General features: G+C 42.2%; 1 protein-coding gene across 1 annotated transcript in view; it reads right to left on the minus strand.

Annotated features, from left to right (window-relative positions):
- LOC126338025 (maltase 2-like) overlaps window positions 1-23577 on the minus strand; it is a 101793-nt gene that overhangs the window by 54292 nt on the left and 23924 nt on the right. Inside the window, exons 2-3 of the mRNA XM_050001519.1 lie at window positions 4075-4254; window positions 418-581 (exon numbers count right to left, since the gene is read on the minus strand). Coding sequence (XP_049857476.1) covers window positions 418-581; window positions 4075-4254 — 344 coding nt within the window. The remainder of the gene's footprint in view (window positions 1-417; window positions 582-4074; window positions 4255-23577) is intronic.

A 23577-nucleotide genomic window follows, 5' to 3' on the forward strand; every position in this document is an offset into this window, starting at 1 on the left:
TAATAAAGACCCCATGTCATTTCAAGCATGTGTGTCAATTTGTACCTCTCTATCTACATTATTCCGTGATTTATTCAGTTTTCAAATTTATACTGACCTTTTGATCACCTGGTATAATGTCTTGGATTCCTGAATAAAGCCATCTTACTTCCAGAAAGAAATGTGTTCCTTTACTCATTGAACCTCCCCTGTATTTGTGTCAGAAAATGACATAGCGTCGAAGCTGCACTAGGACATATTAAAGTACTAACGGCGAAAAGTGGGGATGACATATGTCACCAACAGAGATGTCGTGTAACAAAACTCCTCGCCATTTCCTAAATGTTTATTGGACGTAACAAACGAACGTTATTCACGAGTGTCTAGAGAGCACTGACAGAGTGAGACAGTAACGTGAGACCGTGTTTGGTGACGTACCCAGTTGGAAGGTACGTTGTAGCCGTGCGGGGCCGACTCGTTGCGCTCTCCAACTGCCCACACGTACCACTCGTCGTAGCCGTCCTCCCTCCTCAGGGACTTCTGGAACCACTCGATCTGGTCGCTCGTGTAGCTCACCACGTAGTCCATCATCACCTGCAGGCCTGCAGACACATCTCGCTGTAGCCACCGCTCAACAATCTAAGAGCATGTCAGTTGATTCTGCAGTGATCTTCCGTAGAACTACTATTAAGTTCGGAAACACAAAACTGTGGCTCGTCTGTCGCAGGCTTACGTGCCAACTTCCCATACAACATCCCTGGACAAAATATTAGTCACCCTCTTCAAAGAGAGTTGTGGTCGCTTTGGAGCGCTGTACACGGTGCAAAACTGGTACCAGAACTTTAACAGGGGTAGGACGTCAAACGTGCTGACTTGGAGCAGGAGAGGCACCACTGAAGATTTTAATTTTCACTGTCTATACTTTTACAAATAAACTCATAAAACTTTGTCAGCTTGACCAGGACGGATTCAGAAATCACACTCTTAGCAGTGGAAGTTCGAAAACATACGAAATAATTTTTTTACGTGTGAAATTTCTTCATTTTTTTCATTTACTAATGACAGCATTTTTTGCTTTAGGTACACTTTTCTTCATACGTAAGAGAGATTCTTCGATGAATTTTGCACAGCATACAAACCATACATAAAGATGTATGAAACTCTAGAATTTTCCAAATCTATTAAAAACTGTGGTAAAAATTGAGGTAATTAACTAAAAAATTTGTGTTTTTTCTAAACATGAAGTTTAAAATATAACAGTTCATTCGTTTTTTTTATAAATTAAATAAATTGTAGAGTTTCATACACCTGTGCAAAATTCATCGAAGAATCTCTCTAACTTATGAAGAAAAGTGTACCTATAGCAACAAATGCAGCCATTAGTAAGTGAAAAAATGATGAAATTTCGCACGTAAAAAAATTTATTTTGTTATGTTTTCGAACTTCCACTGCAATGGGTCTGAATCCTGAATCCTTCCTGGTGATTCTGACAAAGTTTGATGAATTTATTTGTAAAAGTATAGACATTGGAAATTAAAATGTCCTGTGATACCTCTCCTGCTCTAAGTCAGCCCGTTTGACGTCCTACCCCGTTAATGTGACACTACACCGCTGATCGATCATGCCACTGAAGAGGTGTGTATCTAGCAGTCGACTATATAGAGTCACTGCTGTAAGATGGGTTATCTCTGAGACGTAAAAAACTAGTACACGGGAGTTCTCGTGTATGGACGTGCTCTGGCTCACATCGCGAAAGAAATTGGACGATTTGTTGGTGTGTCCAAGCAGACTTCAAAGAACAGTGTATTAATCGCAGTCCGTTAAGAACAGTGGACGTAACCAACAGGAACTTGAGACGAATGTCCCGGTTTGTCAATAAAATTGGTTTCGAACCCATCATAAACTTTTGCCGTCAATGAAAGCAGGTCCAACTCAATTAGTTTTTGAGCGAACATTGGAATGGGAACTCGCTGAAATGGACATTTCGAGTCGAGCATGTGACACAAGGCCCTTTCTCATACTGACACATAAAGCTGGACTGTAAAACTACACAGAAAATGGACAACAACTGATCGGAGGCTTGTAGTGTGATGTGAAAAGTCGTTATTTTACCTCTTTTCAAATGATGCAAAGCGTCAAGTGCACTGACGAACCAATGAGTCTTTTAAACCACTGTGTAGTTCAGACCGGAGATCACAATGTAATTTTTTCTGAGACCCTTTTCGTGCCATACTAGGGCTCACTCATTCAGTGTATAGTGAACATCAACCAGATTGTGTATTTCAATATTGTAGGCGACCCAGAGCTTATCTGCATAATGAGTATGCTGTGGTCACTCCAGTCTTACCAGATGAGAACAGTAATTTTCACAGGGTAACACGCATACACGAACACTCTGGCACCATATCGCACTTCGACTGCGCAGCTGAATCCCGGATCTTAATCTCACAGGTAATGTCTGAGACTACACCCTGAGACAAAAAAAAAGCACAACACACCACGAAGGAAGTATCAAAATCTGACGGAAATCAGTAGATGAGATGCTCATGAACAGACAAAGAAATTATTACAATTTCGGAAAGTTGGATGAGTTATTCAAGAGAAAGAGCGTAGCAAATTCCTCAAGTCAATAACACGTTGCTCCACTTCTGACGCTTACGCAGGCAATTATTCCGCTTGGCACTGATTTACAAGGATGTTTTATGCTTCCTCAGGGATATCGTGTCGAGTTCTGTCCAATTGGCTTGTTTGATGGTCAAAATCTCGAGCTGGTTGGAGGGCCCTACCCATAATGCTCCAAGCGTTTTCAACTTGAGAGACATTCGTCAACCCTGCTGGCCAAGGCAGGATTTGGCAAGCACCAGGAGAAGCAGTAGAAACTGTTGCCTTGCGCGTGCGAACATTATCTTGCTAAAATGTAAGCCTAGTATAGCTTGTCATGAAGGAAACAAAACCGGGAGTAGAGTACCGTCGACCACTCTGCCGTAAGGGTGCCGAGAACGACAACCAAAGCGGTTCTGGTATGAAATGAAATGGCAACCCCAGACCATCACTCCTGGCTGTAGTGTCACATGGCAGGCGACAATCAGGTGGCATCTCACCGATATCTGGGTGTCTCCAGACACGTCTTTGCTGGTCATCGGTGCTCATTTCGAAGCCTAACTCATCGCCGAAGACAACTCTACTCCATTCAAAGAGATTCAAGGCCGGACAGCGGTTGAACACCAGTCTGAATGTCTCCCGCCATACGGCATGACAACTAGATGTGAAGGTCTTGAGTGATATTTCTTTTCATAGAGGACCCCTTTGGCTGTCATTCGTGGCACCCATACAATACAGTGGTACGTAATTCTACTCCCGTTTTGTTGCCCTTCATGGCAAGCCATCCTTGGGTTTCATTTCATCATAATAACGACCACCCGCATACGGCAAGGGTATCTATTGGTTGTCTTTGTGCTTGCCAAAACAAACCTTAGACTGCAAGGTCAATGGAACTCCACCCAACTGAGAACGTTTGGTACTTTGACGATCTAAAGTATCAATTGAACAAATTTTGGCACGATATCTCTCAGGAAGACATCCAATAACTCTCTCAATAAATACCAAGCCGAATCACTGCTTGCATAAGGGCCAGAGGTGGACGAACGTGTTATTGACTTGCTCAATTTATGACGCTCATTCTCTTGACTAAATCATCCAGTTTTCCTGAAGCTGTAATAATTTCTTTGTTTGTACATGTACATCACATCTATCAATTTCTGTCCCATTCAGATAATTCCTACGTGGTGCCTCGTGGTTCTTTTTCCATTAGAGTGGCTTGAGCTGGATATGGTGTACCTGAAGAAACTTACGGACATTCTTCCTCGCCGAACTGAGACCATTACAGAGTATTAGTGGCGGTGTAACACGGAACTAACGTGATGTTTCTGAGGGTGACTGATACTTCATCCACTGTGCTTAAATACATAATTAAAGACTTTAATTAATAGATATAGCGGCTGTTTAAGAACATGACATCAGATAACAATTGTGGTGATTACAGCGTAAGCAAAACGTAAATGTACAGGACTTCCCAGAAAAGAGTCGACTACTCACCCAGACTATGAGCTTTGTCCCTGAACTCATTGAAGTCATCCATCGTGCCGAAGACTGGGTCAATTTCGAAGTAGTTGGAGATGTCGTAGCCGAGGTCCACCATGGGCGACTGGTAGATGGGCGACAGCCACACGGCACCAACGCCCAGTTGCTGCAGGTACTCCAGCTGGTTGATGATTCCTGAAGCAGAGGCAACAGCTGTAAGAATTTTGGCACTTCTCAATATGCGGCTTCTGTCAGTTTTTATTAGTGTCGTGTTCCGTTGTAGACTAGTCATCATGACGGACGGGCACCAATAGTACAGACTGCGTTCTGTACCGTTACCCAAATGCAGATCCCTGTCTTTCGCAGACTTGGTTTTTTTCCTGTTGAGCTACCCTGAAAGGTTTTAAGTGCCTACTCATATTCAACCACCAACCCTTCCTCGATTTTTTCGCTAACCTTAAATATAGTTTCACATTACCGCAGCACATGACTGTTACTGGATTAAAAACTATTACTCGTCATAAATAATGTTAGGTTTAAGTGGGTCAGTAGGGTATTGACCTAAGTAAGCAATTGTCCAGGTTTCATCCCCTTTCGCCCAAACAATAACCTAACAGGAGTGGATTAGTTTTTCTTTTGCTTCCATATCTTCATCTGTCGTTTACTCGAGACAGTTAGTGCCCTACTTTTCACCCGAGGTACAAGAAACAACATCTTGTAGAAACTTTATGGCACGACTTGGTGTTCATCAACTCCAGCATTACGAACTTCTGCTCAAAAAAAAAATGGTTCAAATGGTTCCAAGCACTGTAGGACTTAACATCTGAGGTCATCAGTCCCCTAGACTTAGAACTACTTAAACCTAACTAACCTAAGGACATCACATACAGCCACGCCCGAGGCAGGATTCGAACCTGCGACCGTAGCAGCAGCGCGGTTCCAGACAGAAGGGCCTAGAACTACTCGGTCACAGCTGCCGGCGAACTTCTACTCTTGGAGTTGTATAGGGGAGAATCATGCAGTATCGGTCGGCTTACAGCACCGGCCATTACTGTGATTTCCCTTTCCGCATGCTTGTCGAATATGTTGTTCCCCCCCTTTAGCACTTTTTCTGCTCTGAGTGCTTGATGATGTTGCTGTAGCTCTTAGCGCACGGACTGTATTTTGAGGCCTGTGGTATCCGTTTTTAAGGCAATTTCGTTGCTGTACTTCGGTTTTCAATGTTATGTCAGATATGACGTCTACCAAAAGTTTGATGATAGTTTCTATAAAATAAGATTCAATGTGACTAGATCCTGTTGGATGTTTGTCATGCAGTACCGATCACCAGATTGTCTCTCTATATCGGTCAGAAGTAATTTCAATTTTTAAATTATATTTTCTTCTTGTCACTCCTTTTCAGATTGCAATGGAGGAAAATGAGAAAAAATTAAGAGGAAAATGGAATGGAGAGCGCGTTAAAATGGCTGTGAGCAAGGGTGTGTCTAACAAAACGATGCATGAGGGAGGCAACTGAAGCGTTCTCAACGACTAGAAGAGAAATAGATAGCCACCAAAGAGAAGAGATTAAAAGCAGAAAAATAGTTTGAAACAGAGTCGAAGAAACCTGAACTTACGTTAGGCGTTCCAAACAAAAAAGTAAGACGCAAAGGTTGACGGAGGAAAGCCAATTACAAAGCGTCGAAGAAAACTGGAATTTATTGGAAATAATGGGTCAATAGAAGAGACTGAAAGGTGCAAGGTGTGCCTGCAGTCATCTGTTTACCAAGTCTAGAGGCTGGGAATATGTTGGATATTTAGATCTGGAGAATATTTTGTATATTATTTGCGATTTCTGTAAAACAATGATCTAAATACTGGGGATCTGAGATGAAATAGTAATAATAATTTCCCATGGTTATGTACTGTTATTATTACACAACAGTATATGTGAATCCTATCGTTAACAACTGCTATTACCATAGAAAAGACAACGACCCATACTGCAAGACACATTCTACAAGCCTCGTAATTGTAGCTCTTTTACTTTTGATGTAATTAAATACTACAAACAAAAAACAAAAATCATTACACCGTGCTATTCATGGAACATGTGTGGATGTAAGAGAATAGTCTATTAATATTCCGATTTACCTCTACAGTTACACTGTAAAATCAAAAAACTTAACCCGGCTTACACAGTAATCCCTATGGTAATCTTGTACCGCGGACACTATACAATTCTCCCTTACTCTGTTCGGTTGGACCAACATACACGTCGACATCCAGCCGCCATCACAGGAACAATCAAGAACACTCCGACGTTCTGATCGACTATTCTCAGCCGTATAGCTCCCCCACTTAGGCAGCGAGAATCTGCTCTCAGGCAGAAGTTCACAGTAATAGTGGGCAATCCTTTACCTTCCTGTATGTGACGGCTTTCCTGCATTCAGTAAAGCAGAAATTACGCAGTGGATTAGAATGCAACATTCTTAAGGCGTTGTATTTCTTGGAGCAAAGTTTGTCCTGTACAAGATTACCATATGGTTTACTGTATAATCTCTGTGTGTGTGTGTGTGTGTGTGTGTGTGTGTGTGTGTGTGTGTGTGTGTGAAATCTTATGGGACTTAACTGCTAAGGTCATCAGTCCCTAAGCTTACACACTACTTAACCTAAATTATCCTAAGGACAAACACACATACCCATGCCCGAGGGAGGACTCGAACCTCCGCCGGGACCAGCCGCACAGTCCATGACTGCAGCGCCTGAGACCGCTCGGCTAATCCCGCGCAGCTTACCGTGTAATGTGAGCGGGAATTGCACCGATTTAGTGAAATACAGGCAGTTCTAGTCCAGACTAATATTAAATATGAGGTACAGAAATGACACACACGATAAAGGCAGAGAGGATAACGGACGTAGAATGGAGTAGAAGTCTTTACCTAACCATTGTTTGGAAATTCACTGTGTTTGAGCTGCGGACACAAAATGGCAGCCAATCAGCAACGATTGCTTGGAAATCAGCACCGGTAAAGAGCTCTTCACAAGAATTTTTGCTGCCCAACAGTCATTTACTGCACGCCAAGTATTTTTGGTACGGAGCGTAATAATTTATTGGGACATGTGAAACTTTTTGCTGATATTGGAAGCAGAAATTTCTAGCATATGCTGTAAAAATGAGTTTCTAGAAAAAAAGAATGTTTAAATTTAGTTTTCATTTTTCTTTTTCATCTAAGGCTAAGTATACAGTCACTGACTGAATACTTGTTAGAAAAAAGTTCATTCTTGCTTCTTGTGTCTGCAGAACAGATACTAAGATCACACACGTCTTCAGGCGTCTTCCTTAAAGATAAAATTAAACTGATTTTATAAATGGTCATTGAGGCTTTAATTTCCAAGATAATTGATTCCTATAGAATTAATTTATGCTAAAGACATCCAATTAATTCGCTGATATGGCTGTCAGGCCAAGTACTAAAAGCTAATCAAAATATGCTGCAGTGTGCATACAATTCTAAAACAGATTTTTTGGAATGTGTTACAGGAACTCGGTGTATCAGCCAATGAAACATTATTATTTCCAAGTATGTGTACTGAAAGACTGGAACTAAGCGCACACGGCATGGCAAAACTTTTAATGAATTTTCTTTCGGTAGAGCTAGTAATACATGTTCTACGGAATCAGAAGATCTTTTCGACTGTGGAACTAGGCTTGATAAGAACAGAGAATTGCCGTAGAGAACCGGTCGACAGCAAGTTGTTAGGCATCGGCCAGACCTCCATTTCTAAGCAACAGCGGCTAGTGGTGCATCTTGACTCCTCCAAGGCTCCAGCACAGTGCAATTCTCCTGTCCTTGCCCTTCTTTTCCGAAATTTCTTTTAATGATAAGTCTGAGAAAGTGTAGCGATTCAGTGTGCTGGTCACCCTTCCTGCTGTCATCTCACAATCAGTGTCGGATAGAGCGATGATGCGCCAATGGGAATACGAGTGACTGGTAGTGGTAAACAACAAACTGAGATCAATAAAGTCAGCCTCCGAGGCGTAGCGAACCTCACGCCTGCCACGCCGATGGCAGGAAGTGTTGCTCACCAAGTGCAGAAAAGGACATTGTCCACTTACATGCGCTATCCTCTTCCAAAGCGACGATCCATCAATACTTGAACCCTGTGGAATACCACTTTCGTTGCATCGTATTTGTACTAACGTCCTGGCTAATTAAACCGTGTGCTGGACCGAGACTCCAATTAGGGACATTTGCTTTTCGTGGGCAAGAGCTCTACCAATTGAACTACCCAAGCACGAATCACGTCTCGTCCTCAATTCCACCAGCACCTCATCTCGTACGTTCCGAATGTTACAGAAGTTTCGCAGGAGAACTTCTGAGAAGTTTGGAAAGTAGGAGATGAGCTACTTGTGGAAGTAAAGCTGTGAGGTGGGGTCGCGTGTCGCACTTGGGTAGATCAGCTAGCCAAGTATCTTTGGCACTGTCCAGTAGACACACACAACTGAGTTCCATACACTTTATTTGTAAACAACGTCGTAATGGTTTTATGAGGATTTATGTGTTTTAACGAAATGGATTTTAGTTAGTGACAGCCGTTTATTGATGAACAAAACCTGTTAAAGTTCATAATGAATGTAGTAGACCCTTCTGTGATGTACCAGACCTTACTTCCTTGATAATGATGAACACTGTGAAAATCCATAATGAATGTAGTAGGCCCTTCTGTGTACCTTACGCCCTTGAAAACTGAGCTCACAATGACAGTATTAGGGGATCACTTGGGAGATGCTATGCTTCCACTGCAGGTTTCCTCAGCTTCAGGGCAAAGGTGGCAGCTGTCTAGTAATAGAACCATATTATATGAGGAGACAGAACTCTTGGGAGGACGTCAATCACAGATGATCAAGTGAAATTCAATTTTAAGATGAAACTGATGGTATCTCGACTGAGACGTTGCATGACTGTTTTGTGTAAGTGCTACACAGAGATGAAGAGGCAATCATGGGTAGACCCCTCCCCACCCCACCCCAAAAAAAAGGTTGGTACCGCTCCTGTCCGCATAAGTCAAAGGTCCCGAGTTCAAATCCCGATCCAGAGCACAGTTTTAATGTGCCAGGAAGTTTTACTTGAGTACATACTCCGCTGTTAAGTGAAATATTCATTTTGGATATTTTTGCTGACGTAAGGGCAACCCTTTACTTAGTTAGAAGTCTGTCTGCCATCCTTGGTGACAATGGCAACGGTGAAACACACATTTTTAAAATTTTGTGAAGTGTCAGGTCGCCTATCTAACGAGTTGAGAAGAAGTCAAATGAACTCTTGAATGGATGGCGGTCTCTGCTTTATTGCTTGACAGTCATCCATTAACACGTTTTTTCACAAATTTTTAATACATATTAGTCACACATTTGTGTTAACATAGCCAGACATATTGAAAAAATCTGATAATATGTGTTCAAGGACAATAGTCGCAGCAATTTCGCATTGTTCAACCCATGAGATACGTATGTTGATATCCAGCAATGGTGTTCATGACGATACTGTTGAGCGTCATAACTCCAACGTCATCATCATCATTACCACCGTCATCTGACGTATGTGAATTGGCGATACAAACTCGTTTTTTTCACTGAGTCTTCTTGGTGCCACGTTCTTCATCCGCCAAGCAAATTCGCCAGAATCACGTTGCGATCCGAGTTAGCTTCGGCACGTTCCATCTATTACGGTCAGGTTCTGATCGACTAGCTAGGTTTTTTTTGCGCATTTGTTTTGGCTTAGAGCAGTCGTTCTCCACAAGCCAAGGTTTCCTGTGGCCAAGTGCACAGCCTGGAGTTTCGAGAGGTGTGCCAGGCTACCTGCTGACAAACAACTAAGGGACAGTTCCCAGGAGTCTCTTCTTGCCTTCCTTTCCCACGAACTGTCATAGTGAGATAAACCGTACACAGCGCCTACGCCAGTATATGGAATCACACTATACACAGATATTAATATAACGTGCCCTGTAGTATTAATTCACCTCTGCTGAACGTTTACCACACATACAAAAATGTATGTCGCAGGAGCACAGAATTACTATAAGCTACCTGCACAGTTTCAAAAATTAAAATACATGACCTTCAGGTTTCGTCATTAAAAACAATGACCCTCACAGCACTGCAAGACAATTATATTACTTCAGTGATATTTCTGTAGTGCATATTTCTGTATTATCTTAACAAATTAATGGAATTACAGAATTTCTAGTAAAGCTTAGCTTTAGCCAGTCGAATTAAAGAAGAATCGAGTGTAAAATAACCAACCCCGGATAGGAATTTTAAATTTGCTTGATTTGGATTGTTCCGCTTAAACAATGATCTTAAGTTAATACAAGCACTAACTGAGCTCGTTAGCCTAACAGATACTAACTGAAACAAGTTAGTTTAAATGCACATTTCCACGTGCCGTCATTGATTGGCTGCCGTTTTTACAGGCACAACGGCTCTTTTTCGAGCAAGAGTTACATGGATCTTTTGCTCGATTTGACCTTCCCTTCCCCGCTTTGATCTTACCAGGTTCTGCACCGCATCCTTCAGTCTTCTAAAGACATTACGATTAGATCACTGGCTGCATTTGATTAGGTCTGATGCCATTTACAGGGCACTAATCTATTTGTGTACTGATATCATTACAACTAACGTGCTCAGATGTCATTTTCCTGTAATTAATAGTTGTAATCAACATTAATTAGCTCAACAGCTTGCACCTCTTGAAATCCGTCATTGCAACATTACTACAGACAGAGTGATGGCTCAGATGTAGAATATGGGATGGAAACATGTCAGCTGCCTCCTGAAGGAGTTTAGGGTAATCACGGAAAGCCTGACTTGGGATGAAAACGATTAATGGAATTCTGTACCTGCTGTAAAAGGTCAATTGTATTAACAAATGCACAACTTCGCTCAGTGCTGAACCACATTAAATAATTTCTTCCACTAACTTAGTTAATGCATTGGCGTCATTTAAGCAGTAATGATGTTGACAATGTCCCTAGTTTCCCCTTTGCATTCATACTCCACAAGCCAGCGTACAGCGCGAGTAGGAGAATACTCTGTACCTCCTCCCCCCTTGTCATTCCCTATCCTGTTCCACTCCAAATGGAGCGAGGGAAAAGTGATTTTCTTTATACCTCTGCATTAGTCCCAATCTCTCAAATCTTGTCATTTCTGTGCTTGTTCGGAAAGTTCGCTGGAGACAGTAACCTAGTTCCGGCGCAGATGCTGCTTCTCTGAATGTCCTCAACTGCATCTGTTGAGAACATGTCGTCTTCCCTCCAAGGATTCCCATTTATTCAAAGAGCGTTTCCGCAACACTGGTGCTGATCGAATGGACCACTAACAAATTTAACACCGTGCCTCTGAATTGCTTCGATGCCTTCATTTAATTCGACCAGACAGTAATTCTATTAAATCTGGTAATGTCTTCTTTTCTATGTAATTTACACACGTTGTTGGCGCAATTTCTGTTTATATATATACTTCGTGAAAGCCAAGATCGCCAGATTTTAAGAGCTTTATTCCAATTATTAGTTTCAACAGAATCGAGCTGTCATCTTCAGACTGGCATTACACTGCACGAAAAGAAAAGAGGTAATCGGTAATCCGCACAAATACAACCATTTTTGAGATATCCAAATTTTACAAAAACTTTTACATACCTTTGCTTATATGTTCACATACATGTGTCGCCGACATTAAGAGAATAAAATGTAAATACAGTTAATACGTTAAAAAAACTCCACATGGTTTTTTCATTTATAAAATAGAATACTCCCAGATGCGTTGTCAAATGAATAAAAGTTAAAAGTACAGCATCCATAGCAACAATAGAGTTAAAGCTACACGCAACGTCGACAATCTCACGTGGACTAAACTCTTTTCTCTAGTGAGGACTCGGGTCAAAAAGTGGCTATTAAGGCGAAGACCTCACATGGGAAGGAATAAATACACCTAGTAGTTAGACAAGACTTGAAAATGGTTAAATAAATGATTTAGTAGGCTGAAATCAGTTCGAAAATTTAAATTTATCAGGACTTTGTGGCCAAACGATGCTTGATGTTTCTGTCACAAATGCTCTGCTTGCTCCTGGCTACTCCGATTGCTGAAGGTGTAATTGAGACTGAGTTCTAAACGTAACAGGTTCTTCAAATGACCTTTGACGAGTGCCTATTTTAGTGGAGAATTTTTCTGAGAGCAGACATTCTCTGAAGTGTACTCGGAGCTAACGCTAGGGAGCTTAATTTCCACTTTTTGTCTGCGAGACGCAAATTTTCGGCAGATTATGCTGTAACAGTACTTCGAGGACACCTAGCGTGTGAAAATGTTGCTTGTGTGACGCAGCGCCACTTTGGCCCGACTCCGTAGCGTAATTTATGAAACTTGTTACGATTGCTGTCTTCCTGTATGAATGCGGAAGGAGCTGTCAGCTTATGTAAAGGACAGGTGTCACGGCTGGAGTGTAGCTACGTATATCGCGTACAAGAGAAATCACACGAAGCCAACAAAACGTATTCTCGGATCATCTTCTCTGTCTGTTATTTACTAGCTCCTCCCTGTCTCGCGTAGCTGTAGATCAATCTGATTAAACTGAAAAGAAAGAACAGGGAAAGCACACAATTCTAATATGTATGGGGATTGGATATAAGCTCTAGTCTCCCTCTCCCCTGTCCGTCTCTCTCTCCTCCTCCCACTCTCTTTGTGCATCTCCTCCTGCTTTCCCTTCTCTCTGTCCATCATCTCCTCCCCCTCCCATTGTCCATATTCTCCTCCCCCTCTATCTCCTCCTGCCACCTGTCCCTCTCTATCTACCTCTCCCTCTCTCTATCCATAGCCTACTCCCCATTTTCTTTAAGTCCTCCTCCTCTCTCTCTCTCTCTCTCTCTCTCTCTCTCTCTCTCTCTCTCTCTCTCTCTGTCGCCTCTTGCCCCCACTCTCTCCCTGTCTCTGTCCCGTCCATCACCTCTTCCTCTCTTTATATGTCCATCTTCTGCCACCCTCCTCTCGCTATGTTCTCCTGCTAGCTTTCCCTGCCCACATTTTCCTTTCCGCTTTCTATGTCCATTTCCTCCCATCCTTATGCCCATCTCTTCTTCCTCCCCTCTCTCTGAACTGAGCATGGTTTATTGTTATTGTAAATTCAGATTCTATAGTAGTATTCTGATCATAGCCAGTAACCCTTAAATACAACTGTCCTGTTCCCTAACAACGTTTCTCCAATGAAGCTTTACATAGTTGAAATGGACAGCGTCTCCAGTATACCCGTTGATCGAGTCGCGCCCCACCGTTCAGTTCTAAGAGCTAAGTGAGTACGTAAAGAAGGCTAGAACAGTAGTGTCTCCCGCCATGTATGAGCACCTGTGAGAGATTTCTCCTAATTTCACGCAGCCCACGCAACTTAATTGTCTTGCATTTCCTTCTGAATTACGTTTCTCAGCCGCACCTTGAAGGTGCACTGAGGGCGGTCCTGTAGCGTTTTCGATGGGAAGTATTTAATCACCCACCATACGTTCCAGACTGGACTCCCTCTGATTTTCATCTCTACGCGGATGAACCACTAGCTATAATGACAACATTTTGGCACAGGCGAAAAGCTGTAGATCAGCCAAGAGAATTGGCATAAAACAGAGGCTGCTGACATCTATTACGAGGAACTGGGAAGTTGGTACAAATGCTTCAGTCAGAGCGACGACTACATGGAATAGTAGCTCGTACGTGTAGCTAACTGTTGCAAATAAAACTTTTTTATTTTCACTGTGATTTCCATTTCGCAACCAATTGGACCTTAGTTTCCGAATAGCCCTCGTAGAAATGTATTCCGCCTGCTTTCGCAAAAGCGAAGTTCTTCTTAGTTTTACCGTCGAAATATGTTTCTTGCCGTTTGTGCTGTCATTATGGAGTTCTTATTTTACTAGAAATCTAAAAATATAACATACTTTATGACAGCAGTTGCAACTGAAAATAATAAATAATTACAGGTCATTGCTCCAAAGCTCTTCCTCAAACAAGTGCCCAATTTTAACAGCTATTGAAACGATTGTAGTTCATCGGGAGCAATTTCTCTTGAAATTGCTCTAGCACTAGAGACATATTAAAGGAAATCATATTTATGATGTTTTTACTTCGGTGTTCAGCCCAAAGACTGGTATAATACAGCTCTCCTTACTAATGTGTCATGTATAAACCTCTTCATCTCTGCATAACTAACTCATCTATTTCCATTTGAACCTACTAACTGAATACTTTCTACTTTTGTTGGTGTTCGTCGCGTAATTTCTTTTCAAGAGGATATTCATTCCTTTCAACTGCTCTTCCATGTCCTTTCCCATCTTTGAGAGAATTATAATATCATCTGCGAGCCTGAAACTTTTTATTTATTATCTCCGAACTTTAATTTCTTTTTCCAATATCTCCTTGGTTTCCTTTACAGGTTGCTCAACGTACAGACTGAATAACATCGAATATAGGCCGTCCCTTCTCAACTACTGTTTCTCTTTCACGACCTTCGACTCTTATAACTGCAGTCTAATTTCTATACAAGTTATAACTGACTTTCCACTCCTTGTATTTACTTTCAAAAAGTGTAGACCATACAACATCGCCAAAAGCTTTCTCTTGATCTACAAATGCTATCAGCGTATGTTTACCTTTCTTCAGCCTATACTCTACGATAATTTCCAGAGTTAATGCTGCCTCGGTGTTCCAACATTTATCCGGCATCCAAAATAATCTTTTCCGAGATCAGCTTCTGTCATTTTTTCCGTTCTTCTGTAAATAATTTTTGTCAATATTCTGCAGTAATCACTTATTAAACTGTTGGTTCGGAACCACTCATACCTGACAGAACCACCATCTTTGGAATTTGAACTGCTACATTCTTCCTGCAGTCTGAGGATATTTCACCTGTCTCATATATTCTGCACGCCAGGTGAAATAATTTTGGCTCTCCTTAAGATTTCAGTAATTCTGAGGGAAAGTTGTTTACTCCCTGAGGTTGAGTCCACGTGGATCTTTCAGTGCTCTTTTAAGTTATTGTTACACTTTAAATTATCTCTTAGCGCTGATTAAATTACGCTCCGTGTAAAATTTTACCATGCGGCTTCATCTTTCATTTCTTTCACCCAGTGTATGTTCTTCTACAACATTTCCTCCTCTTCCTCTTCCTCTTCCTACTATTAAATTCCAGTCACCTATCACAATTAAATTTTCATCTCCGTTAAGTACCTGAAAAATTTCTTTTATCTCATCGTACATTATTTTCAATCCCTTCGTCATCTGCGGAACTAGTAGACATATAAACTTATACTACTGTGTTGAGTAATGACTTCGTCTCCATCTGGGCTAGATGATGCGTTCTCTACGCTGTTCGTAATAGCATACCAACACACCTTTTTTCTTATTCATTATTAAGCCTACTAGTATTAGATTTTGTGTTAATAACCCTGTACTCAACTGTCCCGAAGTTCTGCTCTTCTTGCTAGTGCACTCCCCCATTTCCTACCATATCTAACTTCAGCCATCCCATTTCATTTTCAAATTACCTAACCTACCTACCACGTTAAGGGATATAAGGCTCTGTAGTATATGTATATTATAAGAAGGTGAGTGAATAATTTAGATACCAAGATAACGACTGTTTTCAAATGTAATAATGTAATTAGAGTAACGAAATGTATGTAAAAATGTTTGTAAAGTGCCACCACAGAGAGACACGAGTACCATGACATAAATGTTAGCATTACCACAGTAATTTGTTTAGTATATAATAAGTTATTGTAATGTGATTATTTTTTATAACTTTGTTCGCTTTGTTTACTTTGCTTCCTTTACTGACTTGCTGTTCAAACTGTTATGCAGATTTTCAGATTATTAGTTATAGCGGATGATAACGTTGCTGTTCATTGTATAAGAATGGTGTGCAAGCCGATGGACAACAATTATCAAAGATGTGTGACTTGTGTTCGATGAAAATATATCTTTAACTGTTTTACATAATTTTATTTCAGTAGCTAATAGAAAGAATCTTCCTAATGATCGATAGTGATGGACTGATTAATATCGAAGAGAATCCGTAGTTGAAAGACAATCACCGATGTAGTTAACAGAATCTTGTTATATCTAGGCTCATGATTATTGGATGAGTAACAATTATACCATTACATCATCGTAATTTTATACCAGATGTAACAATACCGAAAATTAAATATTTTATGCATCTCCTCTTTGTAGTACTGATTTATAAACAAATACGAAACCCAGACGCAGGCTACATTGTCTTAATATTCATAAGATTTAGGGAGACAGCATAATTCCACGCTCAGACTAGTAGAAATCTAGTTTTATTTTTCCTAATGAAGACATCCTCATGAATAGTTCCCGTCCGGAGATCCGAATCTAATGCTACTTTATCACCGGAATACTTTACCAGAGAGGATGCCGTCATAATTAAACCACACAATAGAGCAGCATGCTCTCTGGAAAAAATATCGCCTGTAATTTCCCCTTGCTTTCATCTGTTCGCAGAACCACCATAGTAAGGACATGCTGGCTAATATTACAAGTCCGCAGCAGTCAATGATCGAGATTGTTGCTCCGACATTATCGAATAGACTGCTGCCCGCCGTCAGGAAACTTTAGTTAGTATAGCCTTTCCACAAATACCCCTTCGTTGTGATTGTATCTGTGGTATGGTTAACTGTATTGTTGAGCAATGCAACCTACAGTTCCTCGTAAAGGTCTGTGCTTACTAAACAAATATCTCTTGACGATTGCCCAGATTCGGATTCATTCATTTTAATTGCATTACCTCTCACAGAAATATACTGTCAAACTTATCATCCAAATAAGTTAAAATCCTGCAGAATATTCCACGTATATCTGAGTCTCAGGACAAAAGTCCATTTCTACAGCATAGTAACATGAAACAGAAGTGGGACTCATATATAAAAGGGATATAGCATATGTGCTGAACATCTTACAAGCACTGCGTACGATCTGCAAAGACCGCTTACTCGATGCTACTCTTGTGAGAACGAAAAATGACAATGACGCAGAAACTTATCAGTCTAGCACTGTAAACTTTTCTTCATTGAAACTGAACCTAGAAGGAAGTATTCTATTTAGCAGCTTCTTGAACGTAACAGATATACAACGAAAAAAATAATGTAGACGAATACTTCCTGCTCCTTCTGAAACAATATGTGTTCCTTCCTCTTGAATTACTGACAAGTGGCCCAGGTTATGTTATCCAGCGTCTGAATGACAGAATACTTTCATCTCCGGCAATTAACTAATTTCTTTCATTTTTCTGTACTAGCAATAAATGTAAATTATAAACGAAACACATACACTGGACGACGCGGTAACAGATTAGCAACATTACAAGTTAATAGCTCACATTAAATTATTTAGACAGGAACTACTTCACTGATTTAAAGTTACTTCGCTTCATGTGATTTTTATCTATTTTTCCATCTATGGTATGTATCTAGAAATAGCTTTTCCTCCGATATAAATTCAAAAGGCTTCCTAATTTAAAGTGTTTTATTAAAGGAAATCACTTATTGGAAAATTTAACTAAAACCCTTTAAGGGGCTGAACAAGTAGTTTTGGAGTATAAAATTAAAATCCAAGCCGCGATATAGTTAATTCAAACGAAAGTATGTGATACGATAGTTGAATAAGCCCGCCCTGCTAGCCACGCGGTCTCACTCGCTCCTTCCCGACCGCGAAAGCGTGCCGGTCCCCAACACGAATCTGCCTGACGGATTAGTGTCGAGGTCCGGTGTGCCAGGCAGTCTGTGGATGGCTTTTAGGCGGTTTTCCATGTGCCTCAGCAAATGCAGGCTGGTTCCCCTTATTCCGCCTCAGTTACACTATGTCGGTGATTGCTGCACAAACACTGTCTCCACGTACGCTTACACCATAATTACTCTACCACGGAAACATTTGGGGTTACACTCGACTGGTATGTTTCATTCTCGGAAGGGGGGGGGGGGGGGGAGGGTGTTCGCTGGGGGCCGAACCGCACAATAACCCTGGGTTTGGTGTGGGGCATCGTTGTTGAGGTGGGTGGACTGCTGTGGCCTGTTGTGGTCCACGTACGCTTACACCATAATTACTCTACCACGGAAACATTTGGGGTTACACTCGACCATGGCCTGTTGTGGGGTTGTGAACCACTGAGGACTACGGAGGGACGAAGCCTCTCCGTCGTTTCTAGGTCCGCAGTTCAATAGACAATAAACAATATGTGAATAAAAATTAATTCATAGTTCTTGATTCGGTAGCAAATGCATTTAGAAGATAGAAACAGATGTAATGTGAGGACTTTGGAACAAGTCTGGGATGCTGTGAACCAGCTTCCAAGCGCCAGCGAGCTACGAAACGACAAGTAATGCATAGTGACAATAGCAAACACAGCCCCCAGTATTGAGTATAGCGTGGATCCTCTCCCACACGACTGCCACTAGCTTTTATTTTTATTTCTAACTTAAAATATCTGTATACTGTACGGGGTACTAAAGGTTTCTCAAACAACTGTAACAACTGCTAGCTAATTTCCTTACACTGTTTCTCTTATCTGGAGCAGACAACTAAAACGTCATAACATTTTTTTAGCGTTTTTATCTTCGTGGCATCCGTAAATAACAGACAGTCTGTGAGCTCGTCGCCACTGATGGTTCCAATTTCCGGCGGTGTTTTGTAATTCGATGTTTTGAACGTAGTAATGCCTGCTCGAACGTCATAGCGATATCAGGATTGTACGGTGCCTGGTCTAATGATGTATCGCTTACGGTAAGTATGATCCTGACCATTTCTCTCGAGGGCTTTACGGTGGCAAGATTATTGGTGTCTTTTTATTTCTGCAATCGTTTATATACGAGGGTCACTCCAAAAGAAATGCACAGTATTTTTGTAAAAATACAGTTTTCATTCTGCTTGTGTGAAAGTTTTACAGTGTGTAGATACATCCTTCCCGCTTGTTTTCAAACTTAGTTCAACCTGTTCCCGTGAGAGGTGCCGTCACAGCATCTCTTCAAGATGGCTGCTACACTTGACGTTCGTCAGAAGCAAGGTGCTGTCATAGAATTCCTCTGCTGTGAAAACGAGACAGTGGGAAAAATCCACAAGAGGTTGAAAAAGGTGTATGGAGATGCTGCTGTAGATCGCAATACAGAAGGTAGGTGGGCAAGCAGGTTACGTGATGAAAGCGGGTACGGCAGTATTGAGTATTGTCCTCGCAGTCGCAGGCCTGGTACTGCACACGCTCCAGACAATGTGCAGAGAGTTAACGAATTGGTGACTGCTGACAGAAGCATCACAGTGAACGAATTGTCACGCTGCGTTGGGATAGGGGAAGGAAGTGTTTGCAAAACACTGAAATTGTTGGCGTTAAAAAAGGTTTGTGCCAGGTGGGTTCCCAGGATGTTGACAGTGGCTCACAAAGAAACAAGAAAAACGGTATGCAGCGAACTTTTGGAACAGTACGAGAATGGTGGAGATGAATTTCTTGGAAGAATTGTGACAGGGGATGAAACATAAGTCCAACATTTTTCACCAGAGACGAAGAGACAATCAATGGAGTGGCATCATGCAAATTCACCCAAGAAAAAAATATTCAAAACCACACCTTCTGCTGGAAAAGTTATGGCTACGGTGTTTTCGACATTGTGGTGGACATTGTGCCAAGTGGAACCACCATAAATTCTGATGTATGTGTGACGACACTGAAGAAACTTCAAGCTCGACTGTGTCGTGTTGGACCACATTGACAAAAGCACGATGTTTTATTGTTGCACGACAATGCACGGCCACGTGTCAGTCAAAAAACCATGGAAGCGATCACAAAACTCGGATGGACAACACTGAAACACCTGCCTTACAGTCCTGACCTGGCTCCATGTGACTATCATCTCTTTGGGAAACTGAAAGACTCTCTTCGCACAACAAGGTTTGAAGATGATGACTCCTTTGTGCACGTTGCCAAACAGTGGCGCCAACAGGCTGGTCCAGAATTTTACCGTGCGGGTATACAGGCGCTGGTTCCAGGATGGCGTAAGGCAGTTGAGAGGGATGGAAATTATGTGGAGAAATGAAAATATTGTTCCTAAAGGATGTATCTACACACTATAAGAGTTTCGAACATGTAGAATAAAAGGTGGATTTAAAAAAAAATAGTGTGCATTTCTTTTAGAGTGACCCTCGTAGTTACCACGGCCTTCTCTTCAGAGAGACTTCCTACATATGAGTTCCATATGTTCGCGTGCTCTCAGAACATACTGCACCGGCTTGTGAAATATATTTCAGTATTTGTCCTATGATATTAGCCGCTTAATGCCGTACGTATACTTCCAAATCTCTTACTTTATTCTTCAAATTGGTCATTTCACTGGCAAGTACACGGGTGATTTTTATGGATCTTATCCCACACGATCCAACACCTTAGCCACAAATTCTGCCGTGCCAGCAACTCTTTATGAAGAACCATCTTCAGCACTGTATAGTTAGAAAGACGCGATTTCTATCAAGGAAATCCTTCCCTCGTAAGAAATTTCTTCCAGATATAATGACGGTTATAATGTAGTTATTCTTTATACATTCGTTCGGTTATTCGGGCACCACTTACTGCTGCACCTACTAATGGACATTAATGTGTGGTGAGTCCCCCATTCGCCTTTATGACTAGTTGAGCTCTGCTGGGAACGCTTTCAGTGAAGTGTCTGAATATCTGTCGAGGAATGGAAGACCGTCCTTCCACAACAGTCGAAACAAGCTGTTCCTCTATTGTACGCATTACACAGTGCTATAAAATGTGTTCATATCCTTTCGCATTTAGTATTCTCTTGAGCACTGTAAGAGGACCACACCCTAATCACGAAAATCGCGCCAATAGTGTAAAGTTGTATCTTTCGTACTTCACAATTGGTGCTATACACAGAAGCGCCAAAGAAACTGGTATAGGCCTGCGTTTTTAAAATACAGAGATACGTAAACAGGGAGAATATGGAGTTGCGGTCGGCAATCCCTATATAAGACAATAAGTGTCTGGCGCAATTGTTAGCTCGGTTACTGCTGCTAAAATAGCAGGTTATCAATATTTAAGTGAGATTGAACGTGGTGTTGTAGTAGGCGCACGAGCGATGGGACACCGCATTTCCGAGGTAGCGATGAAGTGGAGATTTTTCCCGTAAGGCCATTTCACGAGTGTACCGTGAATATCAGGAATACGGTAAAACATCAGATCCTACAAGAACGGGACGAACGACGACTGAAGGGAATCGTTCAACGTGACAGAAGTGCAATCCTTACGCAAATTGGTACAGATTCCAATGCTGGGCCATCAACAAACGTCAGCTTCCGAACCATTCAACGAAACATCGATATGGTCTTTCGCAGCTGAAGACCCACTCACGTACCCTTGATTACTGCACGACACAAAGCTTTACGCCTCGTCTAGGCCCGTCAACACCGACATTGGAATGTTGATGACACGAGACGTGTTGCGTGGTCGTACGAGTCTCGGTTCGAATTGTATCGAGCGGATGGACATGTACGGGTATGGAGACAATCTCATGAATCCGTGGAACCTGCATGTCAGCAAGAAACTATTCAAGCTGGTGGAGGCTCTGTAATGGTTGGGGCGTGGGCAATTGTAGTGATATTGGACCCTTGATACATCTAGATGCGATTCTGGCAGGTGACACGTACGTAAGCATCCTGTCTGATCGCGTGCATCCATTCATGGCTACTGTGAATTCCAACGGACCTGGGCAATCCCAGCAGGACAATGCAACACCCCACAATTCCAGAATTGCTACAGAGTGGCTCCAGAGACACTCTTCTGAGTTTAAACACTTCCACTGGCCACCGGACCCCACACATGAACATTATTGACAATATCTGAGATGAAACTTCCTGGCAGATTAAAACTGTGTGCCCGACCGAGACTCGAACTTGGGACCTTTGCCTTTCGCGGGCAAGTGCTCTACCATCTGAGCTACCGAAGCACGACTCACGCCCTGTACTCACTTCTTTCAGGAGTGCTAGTTCCGCAAGGTTCGCAGGAGAGCTTCTGTAAAGTTTGGAAGGTAGGAGACGGATACTGGCATAAGTAAAGCAGTGAGTACCGGCCGTGAGTCGTGCTTCGGTGGCTCAGATGGTAGAGCACTTGCCCGCGAAAGGCAAAGGTCCCGAGTTCGAGTCTCGGTCGGGCACACAGTTTTAATCTGCCAGGAAGTTTCATATCAGCGCACACTCCGCTGCAGAGTGAAAATCTCATTCTGGGAATATCTGAGATGCCTTGCAACGTGCTGTTCAGAAAAGATCTCCATCCCCTCGTACTCTTACGGTTTTATGGATTCATGGTGTCAGTTACCTCCAGCCCTATTTCAGACATTAGTCGAGTCCATGCTACGTCGTGTTGCGACGCTTCTGCGGGCTCGCAGGGGGCCCTACACGATATTAGGTAGTTGTACCAGTTTCTTTTGCCGCAGTGGATACACCGGTTCACGTGAGATCACCGAAGTTAAGTTTTTCGGGGTGCATCAGCCTCGTGATGCCAATTGAGGAGCTACTCGACCGAATAATAGCGGCTTCGGTCAAGAATACCATCATAACGACCGTGAGAGCAGTGTGCTGACCCCACGCCCCTCATATCCGCAGCCTCCTCGGAGGATGACACGGCGGTCGGATGGTCCCAGTAGGCCACTTGTGGCCTGAAGACGGAGTGTACCAGTTTCTTTGGCTCTTCAGCGTATAAGATGGCGGGTGACTTTCTTGAGGAATTCGCCAAACCCAAACCCTTCCTTCGGACTGTCGCTAGGTATAGCGTGATTCATCACTCCAAACCACCCATTTCCAGTCTTTCGCTGTCCAGTAGCTTCGCTCTTTACTCCAACTCAAGCTTCGCTTAGCGGTGACTACAGAAATTTGTGGTTTATGAGAAGGTGCTCAGTCATTGTACCCCAACGTTTTTAACTCCCAATTCACAGGCATTGTGCTAGCTGAACTGTTGGTACCACTTTAGAACCATTGAGAGATGTCTTCCGATTATTTCACGTAATTTTTTTCAACCATCCTCCGCAGAGCTCGAACGTCCCTGTCCGTCAGTAAGCATACGAGAGGTCTGCGTGTTCTTGGTTGAGCTGTGATTGTTTCTTCGCGTTTCCACTTCACAGTCATATCATCAATAGTCGAAATGGGCAGCTTCTGAAGCAATGAAGTGTCACTGAAGGATTTGTCTCTCAGATGACATCCAATGATTAACCCGGGTTCGAAGTAACTTACCTCCCATGATCGACCCGCCTCCTTCTATACTGACCGGTTAGCCTCTCTTAGCGGCTAGTGGTCAATTCCGCTTTACATAGTGGTGTCCGAATATTTTTGATCGGATAGTTACTTTCTAATTTCCGACTGTATTCTTCTAAGTGTTCATTCTACGGGTAAGTCGATGGGTGTTTATTTTTGATTCTTCTCCCACACAATCCAGCACCATTTTCACA

The sequence above is a fragment of the Schistocerca gregaria genome, chromosome 1 (genome assembly GCF_023897955.1).
Source record: "Schistocerca gregaria isolate iqSchGreg1 chromosome 1, iqSchGreg1.2, whole genome shotgun sequence".
NCBI classification, from domain to species: Eukaryota; Metazoa; Arthropoda; class Insecta; order Orthoptera; family Acrididae; genus Schistocerca; species Schistocerca gregaria.